The sequence below is a fragment of the Brassica rapa genome, chromosome A04 (assembly GCF_000309985.2).
Source record: "Brassica rapa cultivar Chiifu-401-42 chromosome A04, CAAS_Brap_v3.01, whole genome shotgun sequence".
Lineage (NCBI taxonomy): Eukaryota > Viridiplantae > Streptophyta > Magnoliopsida > Brassicales > Brassicaceae > Brassica > Brassica rapa.
In genome coordinates this window covers 4,505,049-4,525,166 of record NC_024798.2, presented here as the reverse complement: position 1 = coordinate 4,525,166, position 20,118 = coordinate 4,505,049, and the positions used below count along the sequence as shown (strand labels likewise).

Here is a 20,118-nt window from a genome sequence, read left to right as displayed (position 1 = left end):
CTAAAATTAGTAATTGTCGTCATGAGATCTCCTCTTGGCGGAAGGAGAATCAACCATATGGAAAGGAAAAATACATAATCTTCAACAAGCTTTGGAAGAGGTACAAACAGATAACAACAGATTACAAGAGGATATCATTGAGATTTCCAAGAAATTATAAGAGGCCTATAAGGATGAGGAAGAGTTTTGGCATCAGAAGAGTCGGAATATGTGGCATTCATCTGGGGATCTTAACACAATTTTTATCATGCTTTGACAAAGCAACGACGCATTCGAAATAAAATAGTTGGCCTTCATGATGATATGGGTAAATGGATTACATATGAGAATGGTGTTGAAAGCGTGGCGGTAAATTATTTTGAGGGTTTGTTTCATTCTACTAATCCTACTGAGTTTGATAGCTTTCTGGAAGAGATAGGACCAACAATTTCTCCACAGATGAATCAAATGCTACTACGGTTAGCAACAGAGGAAGAAGTCAGACAAGCACTATTTATGATGCATCCGGAAAAAGCACCAGGGCCGGGTGGGATGACGGCTCTCTTTTTTCAACATTCTTGGCATGTTATTAAAACAGATGTGGTGGAGCTGGTGAATAATTTTTTGATTATAGGCGATCTGGATCCAAGGATAAATTTAACTAATATTTGTATGATACCAAAAGTGGAGAGGCCGACAAGGATGACGGAACTAAGGCCGATAAGTCTTTGTAATGTTGGATACAAGATCATATCGAAAGTTTTGTGTCAAAGATTGAAAAGTTGTCTTCCCAGGTTAATTTCGGAAACACAATCGGCTTTTGTGGCAGGAAGGCTAATTTCGGATAATATTCTTATTGCACAGGAAATGTTTCATGGTTTGAGAGCCAATAAGTCTTGTCAGAATAATTTTATGGTAATAAAAACAGATATGAGCAAGGCTTATAATCGGATAGAGTGGAATTTCATTGCGGCTCCTTCACAAAATGGGTTTTGATTCTCACTGGATCAAATTAATGCGAGAATGTATCTCCTCAGTCCAATACAGGGTTCTTATTAATGAGCAACCTCGGGGTCTTATAACCCCCAGCGAGGTTTACGGCAAGGGGATCCCTTATCCCCTTATTTATTTATTATGTGTACGGAGGCATTAATCTCAAATATTAAAAAGGCAGAGCGGATGAAACAATTAACTGGTATGAAAGTGGCAAGAGCTTGCTCTGCAATCTCTCATCTGTTATTTGCAAATGATAGTTTGTTTTTCTGTAAGGCAAAAAAGGAAGAGTGTCAGACTATTCTCAGGATTCTAAAGGAATACGAAACTGTCTCAGGGCAACAAATTAATTTTCAGAAATCCTCCATTCAATTTGGACATAAAATTGAAGAGGCTAGCCGTCAAGAATTGAGGGATATTTTGGGAGTTCAGAATCTAGATGGAATGGGATCTTATTTAGGACTGTCGGAAAGTCTAGCTGGTTCTAAGGTACAAGTGTTTGGCTTCGTACAAGAACGGCTGAATAGGAGGGTTAATGGATGGACCTTTCGCTTTTTTACCAAAGGTGGAAAAGAGGTGATTATTAAATCAGTGATTACGGCTTTGCCAAACCATGTGATGTCTGTCTACCGGTTGCCGAAAGCTACAGTGAAGAAGTTCACAGGTGCAGTCGCCCAATTTTGGTGGAGTCTAGGAGGCAACACAAGAGGTATGCATTGGAAATCATGGGATAAAGTGTGTGGGAACCGAAATTCGCACTGTCGATTTCCGTTTAAATAAGGAAACTAGGAAAACCCTAACTTCCCAGAGGACCCGGATATCTGTTAATTACCACACATCAAGCAATCAGAACACGAGAATGACAACGATAAAAATAAGAAATCGAAAAAGAGAGCAAAGTAGATCTTATTCCGAATCTGCGTATGAGCGTTACAACAAGGTATAAGCCTGGGCTCGAGAGCTGTCGGCGAGATTCCTAGTTCTAGCAACCCTAAGACGGCTAAACCTAATTGAGTCGCAGCTCGAAATAACAAAAACGGAAAATTGCCTAAATCGCTCTAAGTGCTAAGTTTGCTCTGAAAAAGTCCTCCTTCTGCTCCTCGCCTAGGACTCCTTATATACTAGCTCCAAGGTCAGTTTACGCTTTTACTCTTCTGCCCTTAAGCCGTCATAGCATAAAAATGGAGATATTCAATTTTTCCCGATCTTCACAATTATCTTCAAAACTTCCGTATTTATCCGCGGAAACTTGACATTTATCCTTCCTCGTGGGCCAAGCGTGAACCATGCTGTGGTTCACGGGCTTTTGGTTAGGAAAAATCGTAGGATGGGCCTCGAGTCGTGTTTTAGGTCCCTTTGGGCCGTCTTCCGACTCGACACGTTTACTACGAGTTTTCCGCAGTTTCTAATCCGCGAAGTTTGATCGATGAATTAGAATAGCGGGAAACATGGACTGAGCTTGCTACGGTCTTCGGGAGATAGCATTCGAAGGTTTGACGAGGATGCAAGGACTGGTGTCATATCGATGTTTGGAAAGGTTCAATCGCTACACAGCGACCGAACTTTGGCTCGAGCCCGGTCGCTACGTAGCGACCGAGCGGGACGATCGCTCGGTCGCTACGTACCGACCGAGCGGGACGATCGCTTGGTCGCTACGTAGCGACCGAGCTTTGGCTCGAGCTCGGTCGCTACGTAGCGACCGAGCTTTGGCTCGAGCTCGGTCGCTACGTAGCGACCGAGCGGGACGATCGTTTGGTTTGAATCCCAAAGGATACTTCTTCGTAAAAATCTCGTATAAGTTATTTTTACGAAAATTACATCCCTTCTTTTACTAACTCTTTCGGAAATACGATCTCCGAGGATTTTCGGGTGGTAATTCCGTCGTAACCGTTTTTGACCCCAACAGTTAGCCCCCCAGCCCGTTAGGATTATGCATCGGGGGATCCTAGCGTGCGGTTAGGCATGTTTGGCAAGTTAGGCGTGATCCCTGTTCGAAAACGCGGCTTCCGCGGCCGGTTAATCGGCGGAAATGCGTGATTCGGAGGACCACCGTCGCGATTTGATGTTAATCGGAGCATTAATCGGAAAATTTTAAAATATTATCGTTTTTGTATGTTTTATGTTCCAAATGACATATACCTCTTAGATTTGTTCTTTTGTGATTAAAATCTTGAAGATTAACAAGATTAAACAATGAAATCGCAAAAGAAAAATAATGGCAGCTGTTGCTCTGTAAAAAAATCGCAGAGATGTAGGTTGAAGACAGGGATATTTTTGTCTTTTCGGGTTCATTAAACCTAAAAATTAAAAAAAATGACAAAATGAGCAATCTACTGCTCGAACCCTGGCCTGTGATAATGTATGAAAGGTACATTACGACTAGCCTAGGTGTCTTTATCCGTTTTCGTACACATATTAATTATATAACACCTAAAATATATATAAATTCCATAAAATTACTCCCCGATTAATCCCCGTATAGTCTCCGATTAATTGATTCAGCGCTAGGCCCTACCCAGCCGCACGCGTAGCGCCTAGCGAGTTTTCGAACATTGGGCGTGATGGATGGAATTAATATCTGAAAGTCAGAGCTTGAATAGTAAATCCTCATGTCTTATAAGAAGAGAGGTAACTTGTTCCATAATTTTTTCACCTTCTTGTTTTTCTCTAAGATCTTTCAAAAAAAACTTTTTATCTTTCTCTCCACCCTTTTCCTCTATTCCCTTAAGAGAAGTGTAAATATGTCGAGCAAGAAAAAGATTGCGAAAAAAGGGTCTTCGTCCGCGAGTCCTTACGAAGAGCTCGTCGTTCCGAAGATGGAGTTCGTGCCTCACTCGGTGCATCCTGCCAAGAACGAGGCATGGTGGGTTGCTCATTATGGCTCGTTGACCCCTCCCAAGGAGAAGCCATTCCCGGTCCTGGTCCATCGTGGAGTCGAGGAAGAGGATGCAAGCAGGACTACTGACGAGTTTCTCGCGACGATGCGGTCGTTCTACCACATCCCGGATGCCGTGGAGTTCCGGGTTCCCTGCCGCGGGGAATGTGCTAACAACCCCCCGGAGGGTTACTTTACTTGTTATGAGGCGTTTATAGTGCGTTGTCGCCTCTGGTTCCCTATACCCAAAATTCTCGTCCGAGTGTTGGACCGCTTCGAAGTTGCGATAAGTCAGTTGACACCCCTTGCCATTCAGCACCTTATTGGGATCTTGATCCTAAGCTATGAGCATGGCCTTTCTCTTTCCGTTGATCATTATGAAGCGCTTTTGAGGCTTCAACTTGTCTCGGATACGGATAAGCATAGGTTTGTCCCTCGGAATTTTATGTCAGTGGTTAAGAAGTTCATTTCGAACTTCAACTCGTGGAAGAAGTTCTTTTTCTTTGTTCGTTTGGACGCTGCGTCCGTCGAAGAGAGTTGCATTCCACTGTTCCGGAGGTTGCCGAACAATCGTCCCTTCATCAATCCTCTTGCTCCGTTCCCTGAGGACATTATTGCGGTGAGGGATCTTCTCAGGAATGGTCCCTTCTTCTGGACTTCTTCACGCCGAGAAGGGTTCGGAAGGCACTGAAATTTGCGCAACCCGGTCCAGCTTTGGACGCGGATACGGGAAGCGACTCCGAACCCGACGACCAGAATCCCGTCGAAGCTCCGACAGCTGCGCCGGAGTCGAGCTCTTGGAAGGGAAAAGATGTCGATCTTGGCGACATAGAGTTTTCGATGGACGACTCTATGCTTCTAGGATGGGATCCGAACCTTGCTTACGGCGACGGAAGCGGTTCGAGCGAGGCCCCCATTCCGGATTTCGATGATTTCTTTGCTGGGCTGCCATCGGGTTTCGATGCTCCTCCTCCTACGAAAGAATCGGCGAGGCCGAGAGTCGTTGCGGAAGGATCTCGCATCATCAATGGGGTTAGTTTTTTTTTGGGAATTTTTGGTGATTATCCTATGTATGGATTTGTAACACGCCCATCGATTTTGCAGGGCCTGAGCTTGCTGGGCTCGGCCATCGAGGCGGGTCATAGAGAAGCCATGGTCTACCGCTTCAAGGCGGAGAAAGCGGAGCGGGATCTCGCTCGCGTGCAAGGCGAGATGCTGGAGCGAGAGGCGCAGCTTACTCGTGATCATGCGCGGGCTGTTCGTAAAGCGGAGAGGAAAGGCAAAAGAGAAATCGTCGAGGTGATGAAGACTCGTGCATCTCAGTTCCAGGTTGAGTACGGGAACCTTAAGAATGCCTTTACCTCGGTGGGCGACTTTCGCGAGTGCCGCGGTTCGTTCGGAAGTCTTTGGAGGACGCAAGCCGACCACTATGTGTTTGAAGAGGAAATGAGCTTGATGAAGAGTGGGATGAGTGACCGTGCCCACGCTGAGGCGCTTATCCCTCCGATCGACGAGAGGATTCAAGGGTTCTGGGATTCCATCCCGGTTTCTCCTGATACCGAGGAGGTCCCGATCGATTTTCACGATGGTGGCGAGGAAGTGGATCGTCCTGCGGATGCGTTTGGTGCTTCGTTGTCCGGGGACTTTGACTTTGGATTATGAGGGATGGATCAGTTATCCTTGTTTTCGGCCGAATGTGGCCCTTTGAATTTGGATTTCGTTTAGGCCTAGATGGCCGTATTTGTATTTCCGGGACTGGCCGTTGGTGGCTTTGAATCCCTTGCCGCTTTACGCGGTTTATTTATATGATAAATGTTTTGTTTCGAGTTTTTCCTGAGTAGGGTTGAAGTAAATACGAGTTGTCGTCTCGTATGTAGTTCTAATTAGACGTTCAATCTGTTGGTTCGTTCGTGATTTTCGTAAAAATTTATCTGTCTTTACGATTTTCGAGAACATTGAGATACGAACGGAGAGGCATGGTTTATGATCTCGTATCTTTTAGATATCATGCCTTGAGATATTTGAGACCAGAGCGTTGGGTTTAGGGCAAGACCTAGGTTTACTTTCGGTTAAGGTTTGTGCGGTGACTAGCCGGCTATCGTTTTTCCTGTTGCGATTTCTTCCTGACTCGCACCGGTTTAAAGTTCGCGATATGTTCTCGGCTTATATGACTTGTATGGTACGAATCGAGCATCTTCTCAGAATCAACTGGAAGTGCTAAACCAAAATTTTGGATTTTTGTTGTAGCGCGCTTTTGACCTTGTGCTAGACGTTTTTAAAGATCAAAAGAGTGATCGGATTGCGTTTGTTTAAGACGGCTGGCGTGTTCGTCGGGGCCAATCGACGAACGGGGTGTAAGGTTTTTGGTGGTCGCGTTCGGACAATTTGTTAGCATTGTCCTCGAATTTTAACTTTTTGCGACGTCTCGCAGTTATTTCGAGGATTATACGTGTATTTTTGCGTGTTTGAAAGGTGATAATCTTTACGATTTTTGGGCCGGATGAGGCCGCAGACGAGCGTAAACTGAAGCGTAAGCGTTTTCGATAAAAAGACAGTGTATATTGTAAAATTTTTGATGTTTCTAAAAACTCGATTACAATAATGGCGATTGTGGGAGTATACGAGTATACGCACCCACTCCCCCCCCCCCTTTTAGAGAGGGGGATAGCTGAACTCGTCTTTTGACAAGCTGCCTACGTACCCCTTTCGAGGATCAAGCCATCTCGTAGTTCTGTTTCATGCCACGAGTGTTCTTACTCGGCGGTTGATGTCGCGATGTCCGCCTTGACCATGTCGATCGTGGCTGGGTCGACGCTATTTTCCGGATGTTCCGGTTGAGTTGTCGCGTGGGCTTCGGATTTATGTCGAGCTTCGACGTCCGATGCGTTTGGGTTGACAGACGATTTTACTTCGTCCTCGGGCGGGGCGCTTTTGGCCGAAGATCGATCTATCTTCGCGCGTTTGCCGTTTGCAGAAGCCGTGATTTGCCTTAACTTATGCTCCGCGAGGAAGCATAGTCGCGACTGTTTTTGGCATCCCCAGATGGCCGCGACTCCGCTCGGCGTTGGGAACTTGAGACCCAAGTGGTAAGTTGACGGAACTGCCTGCATGGCGTTGAGCCATGGGGTTCCCATGATCACGTTGTAGATAGCGGGATGGTCGACTACCGCGAATTCGACGATTTTCGTGATCTCCTTGGCCATGACTGGCAATTGGATTGATCCGAGAGTCATCGACACTTCGCCTGAAAAACCCGTGAGTGGTTTTGGCGTCGGAATTACCTCTCCGAGTTCGATACTCATCCGCTTGAGAGTGTCGCGGAAGATTACGTTGACCGTGCTTCCCGTATCGACGAGTACCCTTCCGACTTCTAAATCTCGTATGACGAGATCTATGACGAGCGGGTCGCAGTGAGGTTGGTCGATACCGCCGGCTTCTTCCTCCTTGAAGGTGATCGAGCAACTTTGGCCGTCTTGAGGAGGAGACCATGTAGGCCAATTTGCGCTTGATTCTGCCTTCCGTTGGTAAGCCTTGATGGCCGACACGGTATCGTCGCAGTATTGAGATCCTCCGATGATCATATTGACTCTGCGACGATTGTTATCGTTCCCTTTGTCATCCGGCCTCCTACCGCGTTTATCCCCAGGTTGGTTTCGTTGAGGAGATTTTTCAGCGGGCGGATTTCTGTCCGTCTTTGGAGGCCGATCAGAATCGAGGATGAGATCCTTGACGCTAGTTACTTCCGAAAGCTCTCCAGCGAGTAGCTTCGCGGCCAGTCTTGCTCCTAAGACTTTGCAATTAGTCGTGGAGTGTCCTCGGGATTGGTGGAACTCGCAGAAGGTGTTCTCGTCATACCCTTGATTGCGAGTCCATGTGTTGCCCGTGGTCCGGCCTTGATCCGAATTGATCGCATAGTTATGCGCTCCTTGGAGATCTTCCCCCTCGTGATGGACGTACTTGTCGTTACGAGAGCTCTTCTTTTTCCCCTTCGGATCTGCGTCTTTCGAGGATGGTCTTGCCGGCTTATGTTTTTGCGATAAGACTTTAGTTTCTTCCTCGACTATGATGTAGTCCGTTGCTTTGTGGAGGGCGTCCTGGATCGTTCGCGGTTTGTCGAGAGTTATCCATTTTCTGAATTTCGACTTGTACCAGAGCGTCTTTCTCAGCGCGTCGATGGCCACTTTGTCGCTTATCCCGCTGACCCTGGACATTATCAGCTTGAACCGACTGATAAACTCGCGGAGGGGTTCGTCTTCCCTCTGGGAGAGACTCCAGAGGTCAACATCGGAGGTTTCCCTGTCAATGAATACAGAGTACTGTTTGAGGAATTCCGAGGCGAGCTGTCGAAAACTCCCTATGGTGTTGCGACGAAGGCGTGCGAACCATTCGAGCGCTGCTACTTCAAGATTTTCGACGAACAGGCAACAATAGCTGGCATCCTTTTCGCCGTCCTTCAGTCTTGCTCTTCCCATCGCGATGTGGAAAGCCTGAAGGTGCGCTTTTGGATCGGCCGTACCATCGTACTTTGGTACTTTGATCTTTCCCGGATCGGACACCCTCATGTCCAAAATACGACTGGTAAAGGGGGTCTTTCGAGCTCCTTCCAGTAGTCGATCGATCTCGGGGGCAGCACTAGTAGCATGATGGATTTGAGACTTTACGGCTCTCACTTCTGCCGCAGTCTTAGTGATGTAGTCGCGAAGATCGCGGATATCCGATGTCTCGTCAGTGGATTTCCGAGCCTGTCGGCGCTTACTGCGAGTGAGCTCGGTTTGCCTTTCGGCCAGCTCCTCTTGTTCGTTCCAATAGGCGACTTCTTCTTCTTCCGTCATTGGTTTTTCGAATGGTGAGCCTTCCCGATTGGATCGGCTTCTGGTCCTTCTTGGATGTCTGTCGACATCCTCGTCGGTGTCGTTGGAGACATCGCTAGGATCCAGGTCAATGTGTTCGGCTTCGTTATCCTCCGAGTCCTTTGCAGGGAGCGGAAGACTTTCAGAGTTCCCCTTTTCGATGGGAGATTTCTCGCTGGGGTTTTGTCCGGAAGGTCGTTACCGCGCGACTCCTGCTCTATCGAGTGGGGTGGCGAAGTCGAGCCTCTTCCCGCGGATTTTGGTGGTTCCGCGGGGACGGATAGCTTGGGTCCTTGCCGTTAAGGTTTCAACCTGTTTGGTCAAGGTATTCACGAGCTTATCTTGTTCTTCCGACCTTTTTTCATAGGTGGCGAACATCTTTTTAAACTCCTCGAGCGTCGCGGCGTTGGCTTGCGCGTTGGCCGCAGATACGTCCGCTACCGGAGTGTGGAGATCGGTGCCGCTGCCTCCGTTAAGGGGAGTTTGCACGTTATCCGCGTCGTTGGTTGACATGTCTGACTGTGTGTGGCTTTTGCGGGTTAGATTGATCCGTAAGGCCCCCTCCTTCTAGCGCCAAACTGTGGGAACCGAAATTTGCACTGTCGATTTCCGTTTAAATAAGGAAACTAGGAAAACCCTAACTTCCCAGAGGACCCGGATATCTGTTAATTACCACACGTCAAGTAATCAGAACACGAGAATGACAACGATAAAAATAAGAAATCGAAAAAGAGAGCAAAGTAGATCTTATTCCGAATCTGCGTATGAGCGTTACAACAAGGTATAAGCCTGGGCTCGAGAGCTGTCGGCGAGATTCCTAGTTCTAGCAACCCTAAGACGGCTAAACCTAATTAAGTCGCAGCTCGAAATAACAAAAACGTAAAATTGCCTAAATCGCTCTAAGTGCTAAGTTTGCTCTGAAAAAGTCCTCCTTCTGCTCCTCGCCTAGGACTCCTTATATACTAGCTCCAAGGTCGGTTTACGCTTTTACTCTTCTGCCCTTAAGCCGTCATAGCATAAAAATGGAGATATTCCATTTTTCCCGATCTTCACAATTATCTTCAAAACTTCCGTATTTATCCGCGGAAACTTGACATTTATCCTTCCTCGTGGGCCAAGCGTGAACCATGCTGTGGTTCACGGGCTTTTGGTTAGGAAAAATCATAGGATGGGCCTCGAGTCGTGTTTTAGGTCCCTTTGGGCCGTCTTCCGACTCGACACGTTTACTACGAGTTTTCCGCGGTTTCTAATCTGCGAAGTTTGATCGATGAATTAGAATAGCGGGAAACATGGACTGAGCTTGCTACGGTCTTCGGGAGATAGCATTCGAAGGTTTGACGAGGATGCAAGGACTGGTGTCATATCGATGTTCGGAAAGGTTCAATCGCTACACAGCGACCGAGCGGGACGATCGCTCGGTCGCTACGTAGCGACCGAGCTTGGCTGAGCTCGGTCGTTACGTAGCGACCGAGCGGGACGATCGCTCAGTCGCTACGTAGCGACCGAGCTTTGGCTTGAGCTCGGTCGCTAGGTAGCGACCGAGCTTTGGCTCGAGCTCGGTCGCTACGTAGCGACCGAGCGGGACGATCGCTACGTAGCGACCGAGCGGGACGATCGCTACGTAGCGACCGAGCTTTGGCTCGAGTTCGGTCGCTACGTAGCGACCGAGCGGGACGAGCGCTCGGTCGCTACGTAGCGACCGAGCTTTGGCTCGAGCTCGGTCGCTACGTAGCGACCGAGCGGGACGATCGCTCGGTCGCTACGTAGCGACCGAGCTTTGGATCGAGCTCGGTCGCTACGTAGCGACCGAGCGGGACGATCGTTTGGTTTGAATCCCAAAGGATACTTCTTCGTAAAAATCTCGTATAAGTTATTTTTACGAAAATTACATCCCTTCTTTTACTAACTCTTTCGAAAATACGATCTCCGAGGATTTTTGGGTGGTAATTCCGTCGTAACCGTTTTGACCCCAACAAAGTGTGTGCCCATAAATATAATGGTGGGCTGGGTTTTAAGGATTTGACTGATCTTAATACGGCAATGCTTGGGAAACAGTTGTGGCGGCTGATCGAGAAGCCAAATTCTCTTTTTTCTCGAGTCTTCAAAGGACGGTATTACAGGAATTCTTCACCCCTGGAACCGATTCGCTCATACTCTCCGTCATATGGCTGGAGGAGTATTATTTCTGCTAGATTTCTGGTTTATAAAAGAGTAATTAAAAGGGTTGGAACATGATCATTTATTTCAGTATGGAATGACCCTTGCCTCCCATCCACTCGCCCGAGACCTGAACAAAAACCTTTATAATAGTTACCCGGACCTCACTGTAGATTATCTCATTAATCATGAATCACGCACATGGAATATACAGGCAATTAGGAACTTAGTGGATCCACAAGATGCAAAAATAATTGAGAGTATACCGTTGTGTAGAAATCAGTTGGCAGATAAGAATGGATGGCATTTCACAAAAAATGGAAAATATATGGTACAATCAGGATATCATGTAGAAAGGATTTATCCTGACAAGGAGAAGCCACCTGATTTTTATGGCCCTAATGTGGATATCCTCAAGGCATACTGTTGGAAGGTGAGGTGCCCTCTGAAGCTAAAACATTTTCTATGGCAGTTGTTGTCTGGTTGTATAGCGGTGACGAAAACACTAAAAGCACGAGGGATACAAGGAGACACATGCTGTGCCAGGTGCGGAGCTCCGGATGAATCAATAAACCATGTGTTCTTTGAATGTCCTCCAGCACGTCAAGTGTGGGCACTATCCAAGATCCCATCAAATCGAAACATCTTCCCAATTCGCTCTCTTTTTGCTAATATGGACCATCTATTTTGGAGAATTAATCCAAAAATGGAAAATCATCAGTTTGCATGGATATTATGGTATATTTGGAAGGGTCGGAACAACAAAGTGTTCAGTAACCTAGATATTGACCCAAGAAACACGCTGAGATTGGCAGAAGTGGAATCAACACTGTGGGCTGAGGCACAAGTTATTAATGATCGTAGGTTGGTACATGAAGTACAGGGAAGGCCTGATATAGGGACCATAGGAAGATGGTGTTTCACGGATGGTTCTTGGAAAGATAAGGATCTTTTTTTCAGGTCAAGGATGGCATAGTACGCTACCAGGTTTTGATGGCTTATTGGGGGCACGAAATGTAAGGGCATCCCTCTCACCTCTTCATTCGGAGATGGAGGCATTGATTTGGGCAATGGAATGTATGCGAAATTTAAGGCTATTTCAGGTTACGTTTGCAACGGATTGTTCTCAACTGGTGAAGATGGTTTCGGAACCAGAAGAATGACCACCATTTGAAAGCTACCTGGAAGATATCAAGATTTTGCGACAAAGTTTTGTCAACTCAGAAATCGTTCATGTTCCTAGGACTGAGAACAAAAGGGCGGATAGCTTGGCACGGAGTGCTCGGCAACAACCGTCTTTCGTCGTGCACATGGATGCAGTTTTACCACCTTGGTTTACAGAGTCTACATGAGTCTATAAATGTTTGCTGTCAAAAAAAAATTACACCAATAAACACATAAGTAATATAATACTGAGATCATGGAACACATATATTTGTGCAAGCTCGAAAGTTTTGGTAAGGATAATTTTTTTTCTTGAGAAAATTTTTTGCTTGAGAGAGAGGTAGAGAAGAATGATGATATGAGTCGATGAATTGTATTAGCCATATATTTATAGTAATAAAAATATATTACCACGACTTAATTAAACGGAAGATGTATAATGTGATTGAGCAATTAATCTGTTGTTACCATATTTGGCTGATTTATCAATTTTCTTCAATCTTGCACTAATTACATTATTTCAAAGATTGAACTTGTGTAGCAAATATTGCACGATTATCCTCAATATAATGTGTATTCAAACAAAAAAAATCAATCATAATGGCTTAAAGATAAATGCAGAGATATTACAGGAAACATCAAGAGGAAAATATAGGAAATTCATGTAAAACAAATCAATCAAAAAGATGAAATATAGGAAACATATAGAAAACAAACTTAATTACATTAAATCAGTCGTTACAGGCAAGTGAATACAATTCAGTCATTACTGGCACGATTGATCATCCCCTTTTTATTATAGAAACAGAAATTAAAAATATAGATAAATATTACATTTTGTTCATGAAATATAACCAATATTTGTTAGCTGGTACGATTTTAAACACGACCCCTTCAGATAACATATAACCAACAAAAACTTTGATGTAACCCGAATTTGTATAAAAAACTTTGTATAAAAAAAACTATGATATATGTTGCATAAAATAATGTTGATCAACTTGTACTTTGATATAGAAATAGAAAATTATTTTAGATTCAAACATATACACGTAATCACGTAATAATCTTTTTGGGTGAAAATGCTAAGAATATAATATGGACCGTTATTTTGTCGAGAAGTTTTTTTTTCTTTTATAAATTTCTTTGTTCTAATATGAAAGTTGCTTATTGGCATCTATATTCATTTTGAATAAAAAAAATTAGACCAATACGTATGTCCAGAAAAGAGTAATGTTTTTGTATTGAAACAAATTAATGAAAAAACTTCAGTTCTCATATACCAAAGAAATAAATGATAACAACTTCATATGTGATACAAATGTAGAGAAAGCTAGAGTAATTACAGGGACTATACGAATGTTTAGTTAAATTATAATGTTTTGATAAATGACATGTTGTGTAATTACTCTAGTTAACAAATTGTTTTTAAATAGAATAGGTGAGAGAGCTTGTGGAGTTGCCACATAGGAAATTGCACACTTGTAATAAACATATAAACTAAAGGTTATTTATTTAAAATGTTTCCCAAATAATAAAAAAGAGATTTCACCAAGTATGATTATTTTACTGTTAATTGTGTGTTATTATTAGTAGTTTTCACTTTAAATATCTTTATTTTCACCAAGTATGATTATTTTACTGTTAATTGTGTGTTATTAACTTATTATTAGTAGTTTTTTGCATTTTTGAATATTTTACTTATTGATACTAATACTGTGCATGTTAGAATTTTCAATTACTTTTATCATTTTTGTAGTTTATTTGGAAAGCTATACATCATTTTAACTTAAAGGTTGTGGTAAGAGAATTTTTTTCACTTCGAAAAATCACGAGCTCACAAAAACCACAGCAAGAATCAGAGTGATAATTGATGGTTTAAAACCACTGGTTAAGGAGTCAATCATTGAGTTCGATTTAGGAGAAGAGATCATTATTACCTTGGAGTATGAGAGACTTGAACTGCACTACTCCGTATGCTACTCGCTTCTCCACCTGAAAAAAATTGCCCAGAAAGGATGAGAGAAGAAAAGGCACTCTTCCTCATGTAAGACTTGATAGGAGAAGAAGGACTCAGCAGACCTTCACATGGGAAATTTTCTTAGGGTGTCAGTAATAGAAGTTCCTCAGAGCAACGATACAACCCAATCTCCACAAGGAACTCCATGGAGGTTACCAATCAAACAAATACTTGGCCTCTGGTAACGCTACACATCACTCCTTCCAGAAGAGAGTTGATAGACACAGGAATGCTTTTGGAGACAGAGTGTCTACTCGCCAAACCCATAACCCTCCACCTGCAAGGTCTGACGATCAAGTGGAAAACTCCAAACTATCCTGGAGAAGCAAACCAACACAAGAGAAGCCTCATATGTATGCGTCACCACCATACATAAAGAACAGAGATCCTACAAGTAGATCTTACCAGAGAAGCAGAGATCTCTTCCCGCGGAGAAATGAAGGGCAGTGGAGACCGAAACATATCCGAGAAACAGAAGCAACCTCCTTAAAGGAACCTGCACAGGTCGAATCTACATCAGACAATGCTAATCAGTTAGCTTTAGTGCAAGCAAGACCAAACGGCCCTCAGTCTCTTTCAAAGGAGGCAGTAATGGAGGAACTTCATGAAGTGACTAGACAGTACCCGAACTGTCCAGACCGGGTGGAAGCTGCAGCAAGGTGTCAGAGAGTTCACTTTAGTGATGCAAATGATCTAATGGAGCAAACAAAGGCTGCTATTCTAGCAGCAAAAGCAGCAAATCAGCCATTTATACCACTGCAGATAAGAGCTTCTGATAGTAACCCGGTTACTCCACCACCATCTAATGACTATCCTCTCCGTGCTTGGCTCTTTCGCGACCCATCAATTCTGATAAGTCCAAAAAGCAAGGAGGAGAAAGAGGACGATGGTTTGGAATCTATGTTTAGTAATGATCCCCTTTTTGTGGCCCCAAAAGAGACTCTCCAGGAAAGAGTAGGACCTGCAAGAATTAGATCAATTGTGGTTAGTCATACTCTTGAGAAGGAAGGCACATCACAGGGTCCACAAACTCAAGTAGACTTGCCTGAGGAGGAAGAAACTCTGTTGACTTTCCAGAATATGATTAAAGCAAAGCCAAAGAAACCTACAAAGAAGAAGTCACCACAAGTCAGTCCCAATATCGTCTATGGAGCAAGCTCAAAGAAAAGAAACTCTCACAGATTCAAAACTTACCACGAAGATGTGTAGGAGCCACGGAGAAAGACCATAAAAAAAAACATTCAGGGGCTTCTAAAGCAAAAAAATAGGAGGAACATCAGGCTCCTTAGTCATCCTGAGCTGGAACTTTTGTGGGTTGGAGAACCCTATAACATTCCAGAGACTAAGGGAGATCCAGAGGAAGAACGATCTTGACATTGTCTTCCTCATGGAGATGGTGGTGAAAGAGCTTCATTGGCTTCAAACAAACAACTCCTTTGCAGTCCCACCGCATACACCAAGAGGAGGAGGCCTCTTCCTTTCCTGGAAAAGAAGATATTGATCTCCAAGTTAAATCTTTATCAAATAACTTGATGGACACGATAATTTTCTACAAAGGCAAGCCTTTCCATGCAACATTTATCTACGGAGAACCAGACCACACAAAAAGACTACAGATATGGAATGAAATCACAGCTCTACAGCCGGATTCTGGATGTTCTTGGTTCCTCAAAGGGGATTTTAAAGAGATCGTGGATAATAGTGAAAAATGTGGTCGCCCAGAACGAGCTGAAAGAACTTTTTGTGCTTTTAGATCGTTTTTATCACAAAATGACCTATTCGATCTAAAATTCTCATGGAGTTTGCTATCTTGGAGGGGGAAGAGACACACTCACCTTGTTTTGTGTAGACTGGACAGATTGATTAGTAATAGTGAATGGACAGAACAGTTTTCCTCTAGCAGAAACACATATCTTAAGTTTGAAGGCTCCGACCACAGGCCTCTTCTGACGTTCTTAGATACATCAAGGAAAAAAGGTCACCGTATCTTCAGATATGATAGATGTAGAACCTAAAATCTACACAAAGTATTTGATAGTGATCGGGGTTGATCTAGGGAAAACAAATGATGTGGGCATCTTTAGAACACAACGATGTTAAGTAGTTTTCGGTAGGTGAAAATAGACTTTATTGACAACTGGGATCGAATACAATGAATTGAACTAGATCGAGTGATACAAATGAGGTCGATGAAGAGAGAATCTAAAAGTGGGAAGAAAACAAGATCGATGTGAATGTGTAGCTCGCTCTAGGGTTTTCAACGTGTCCTCTTTCGTGTTTCTTCTTCTTCCTTTATAATAAGTCGACTCTGAGATCCCCGTGGTAGCTCCGCGATCTCAGCTTCTTGTTATGCGATCTCTGCGAATCCTTCTTCGAGCTTGATTCTCGTTGTGGGACTCGGCCTGTCTCAGCCCATTCCTTTGATCGTGGTCAATTTTGGTATTGACCAAAATTGGGTCCAACTATAGACATCTAAGAGACAACATGAAAGTAAAAGAGATTATAAAAGAAACTTAGGAGGCATCTTCTTACTTAACAGTAGAAGAAAGACTCTCTGTCTGTAGGAAGGCCATCTGCGCATAGAGTAAAAAATTCAATGAAAATAACCAAAAAGCCCTAGAGGAAGCAAAAAATCCTTTAGAGGCAGCAATGTCCAACGCAATATTTGATGAGGCTTTAATTCATGAGCTGAACCTGAAGTTACTCCACCTCTACAAATCAGAAGAGGAATTCTAAAAGCAGCAAAGTAGACAGTTATGGCTTCTCTTGGCGACTCAAACACTGGGTATTTTCATGCAGTGTCAAAAATCACATCTGCAAAAAATAGATTTTCACTGATTGCAGACAAAGATAGATTACCTGTGTATGAAGAGGAAGAAATTTCTAAAGTGATTTCAGCGTATATGCAAACCTCTTCCAATCAACGGGCTTCAACAAGCAGCAAACAATTGCGGAAGCACTTTAACCATGTATCTCAGAGAGTCAAAATAAATGGCTGATAAGGCTACCGCAACCACAAGAGATTAAAGAGGCTACCTTTGCTATTAATGCAGACAAGGCTCCTGGTCAAGACGGCTTCTCGGCCAGTTCTTTCCAATCCAATTGGGAGTTCATTGGGCAGTGGTGATAAACAAAATCCAACTATTCTTCTCCACAGGTTGCCTCGCACCATCAATCAATAAAACATATGTGAGATTGATTCCAAAAATCACAGGAGCACAAAGTGTAGAAGACTACAAACCCATTGCCCAATGCAATATCTACTACAAGATAATCTCAAAACTACTATCTATAAGGCTAAAAACAGTCCTAGGCTCGATAGTTTCTAAGAACCAAACAGCTTTCATCTCGGGAATGGCTATAGCTGACAATGTTTTGATCACTCATGAGGTTCTACATTTTCTTAAGACGTCAAAGGCAGAGAAAAACTGTACTATGGCTGTAAAGACGGACATGTCAAAGCCGTATGACAGAATTGAGTAGAGTTTCATTTCAAAAGTACTGGAAAGACTAGGATTCCACTCAATTTGAATCAACTGGGTCATGCAATGCATTAGAACAGTGAGCTATTCTTATCTAGTTAATGACTCAGTCTACGGAGAAGTCATACCTTCTCAGGGAATTAGGCAAGGATATCTTCTATCTCCGTACATCTTCATCCTCTGCAGCGAAGTTATATCCGGGTTGTGTAAGAGTGAAGAGAAGAAAGGTTTGCCCCAGGGAGTCAGAGTAGCTCGAGGTAGCCCGAGAGTGAGTCATCTGCATTTCGCAGATGACACCATGTTCTTCTGCTTAGCTTCCTCCAAAAACTGGGAAGCTCTGATGAGTATTCTGAAGGAGTATGAATATGCCTCGGGACAAATGATCAACAAAGCTAAGTCTTCAATTACCTTCTCAAGTAAATCTCCACCTGAGGTTAAGGAAAAAGCTAAGTTATTGTTGGGGATCACAATAAAGAGAGGTCTAGGAAAGTATTTGGGGTTTCCGGAACACTTTGGTAGCAAAAAAAATATCTATTTACCTCCATAGTAGATAGAATCAGGCAGAAGGCAATTAGATGGTCAACGAAGAGGCTCTCTCGGGCTGGAAATTTCACCATACTCAAATCCGTGCTCAGTGCAATCCCAACATACACAATGTCCTGCTTTTTTCTATCTGTCAGCATGTGCAAAATAATATAATATGTGTTAACAAGGTTCTGGTGGGATGGTGTTGATGAAAAGAAAAAGATATGTTGGATGGCTTGGGATAAGTTAACTAAACCCAAAGCTTTAGGAGGTTTGGGTTTGAGAGACATTAAACTATTTAATCAAGCTCTCCTAGCTAAATTGGTGTGGCATCTCTTAAAGGATCCGAGAAGTCTCCTAGCATGTGTGGTATTGAAAAAAATATTGTCATGGAAAACACTTCCTAGAGGTGGAATCTCCTCAAACATGTTCTCATAGCTGGAGAGGAATTCTACACGGAAGGGATCTCCTAACAAAAAATTTGGGGAAGGCAGTGGGAAATGGACAAACGACGCAATTTTGGAAAAGACTCATGTATTCCACTTGACAAAAATGTTAAACCAGTAGGTTCTATTAGAGAAGTAGACTTGGATCTAAGGGTGGCGGACCTTCTAACAGACAACCTATTGTGAAACAAATCTCGTATTCAAAAAGTGTTACCTGAGTTTATTTCCCAGATCCAATGTCTACAACAAAGTGCCAAAGGAGCAGAGGATGCTTATATCTTGCAACCAACATCCTTAGGAGTTTACTCCACAAAATCTGGTTACTTCACAGCATCATCTTCCTGCCCAGAACGATCAATGAACAATCAGGTGGAGCAATTCAATTGGATAAAAGATATTTGGGCAGGAAAGTTTCTCCCCAAAAATGCGAGCTTTCCTTTGGTCTATTGCGCAAAATGCCCTCTCCGTAGGAGCGAACCTGCAAAAAAGAGGATTGCTTTCAGCAGCTTCCTGTCCGAGATGCCAAGACATTGAAACCAATACACATACCTTCTTCACTTGCCCTTTTGAGATTAAGGTCTGGAGTTGTGTTCCATTACGTCAAGAAGTTCACATAGCTGTAGACTCAACTTTCAAAGAGGCAGTAATCAAATTTCGATCAGCAATCTGCTTTCCAACCTCAAGTATCGCCTTCAACGTCCTCCCGTGGATCTGTTGGGCCATTTGGACAGCAAGGAATACTCTAATTTTTGAGGATAAAGCAATCACACCGGAGAAAACTGCGCTAAAGAAACTAAGATTAGCAAAAGAATGGTCATTAGTGCAAGGGAACAACAGGAAATCAAGCTTATCACCTGCATGTGCTCGGATCTCTCCGAGACAATCATCGAGAAGAACAGAGGAAGCCGGATCGACCACTTGCAAGACACACGGTGCTTGGAACTCAGACACGAAGACGGCAGGCTTAGGGTGGAGCTTCTCATGTCCACCTCTGACATCTCCTTATCTGGGATCAGAGGTTCAAACTTCGTCAAATCACCACTCATAGCAGCGCTGGCGATGCGATCGGCTCTTTGCATGGCGACAACTTAAGGGTTCTCAACCTTAAAAGTTTTCTCTGACAACACAATGTTGATCAGAGGTATAAACGGTAACTCCCAGTCTAAAGAAATCATCGGAATCATCTCTGACATCTGAGTGATCTCCTATGGCTTTGCGACTATCTCTTTCTCTCATCTCCCTCGATTGGAAAACACTATTGCAGACGGTTTAGCCAAAAAGACTCTGCATTACTCTCTTTCTCTGTAATGAACCTCTCGATTTGGGCCACGCTTTAGGCCCATTTCGAATTTTATTTTCATAATTAATGAAACTTTCAGTGACAAAAAAAAAGTCAAGATGAAATAACCCGTATAAAAGTATCAAATGTAACTCGTTATCCTATATTATAAAATAATATAAGTTATTTGTTAAGTAAAGTTTTATACTTATTAAATTTTTGGAATTTATTATATTAAAATATAATTAATTATCAATGATTTAATATTTACTTTTATATATTTTTTTATACATTAATGTATGTTATGAAATTTAAGATTATTTTGTTATTTTGTGTGTATACATACTT

At 43.3% G+C, this 20,118-nt stretch overlaps 1 protein-coding gene across 1 annotated transcript; it reads left to right on the top strand.

The window, feature by feature from the left end:
• Positions 1–18,915: 18,915 nt before the first annotated feature.
• Positions 18,916–19,539, top strand: LOC117133648. Its single transcript, XM_033290357.1, has one exon. It carries the CDS (start codon positions 18,916–18,918, stop codon positions 19,537–19,539), a length of 624 nt encoding a protein of 207 aa, XP_033146248.1.
• Positions 19,540–20,118: the final 579 nt, after the last annotated feature.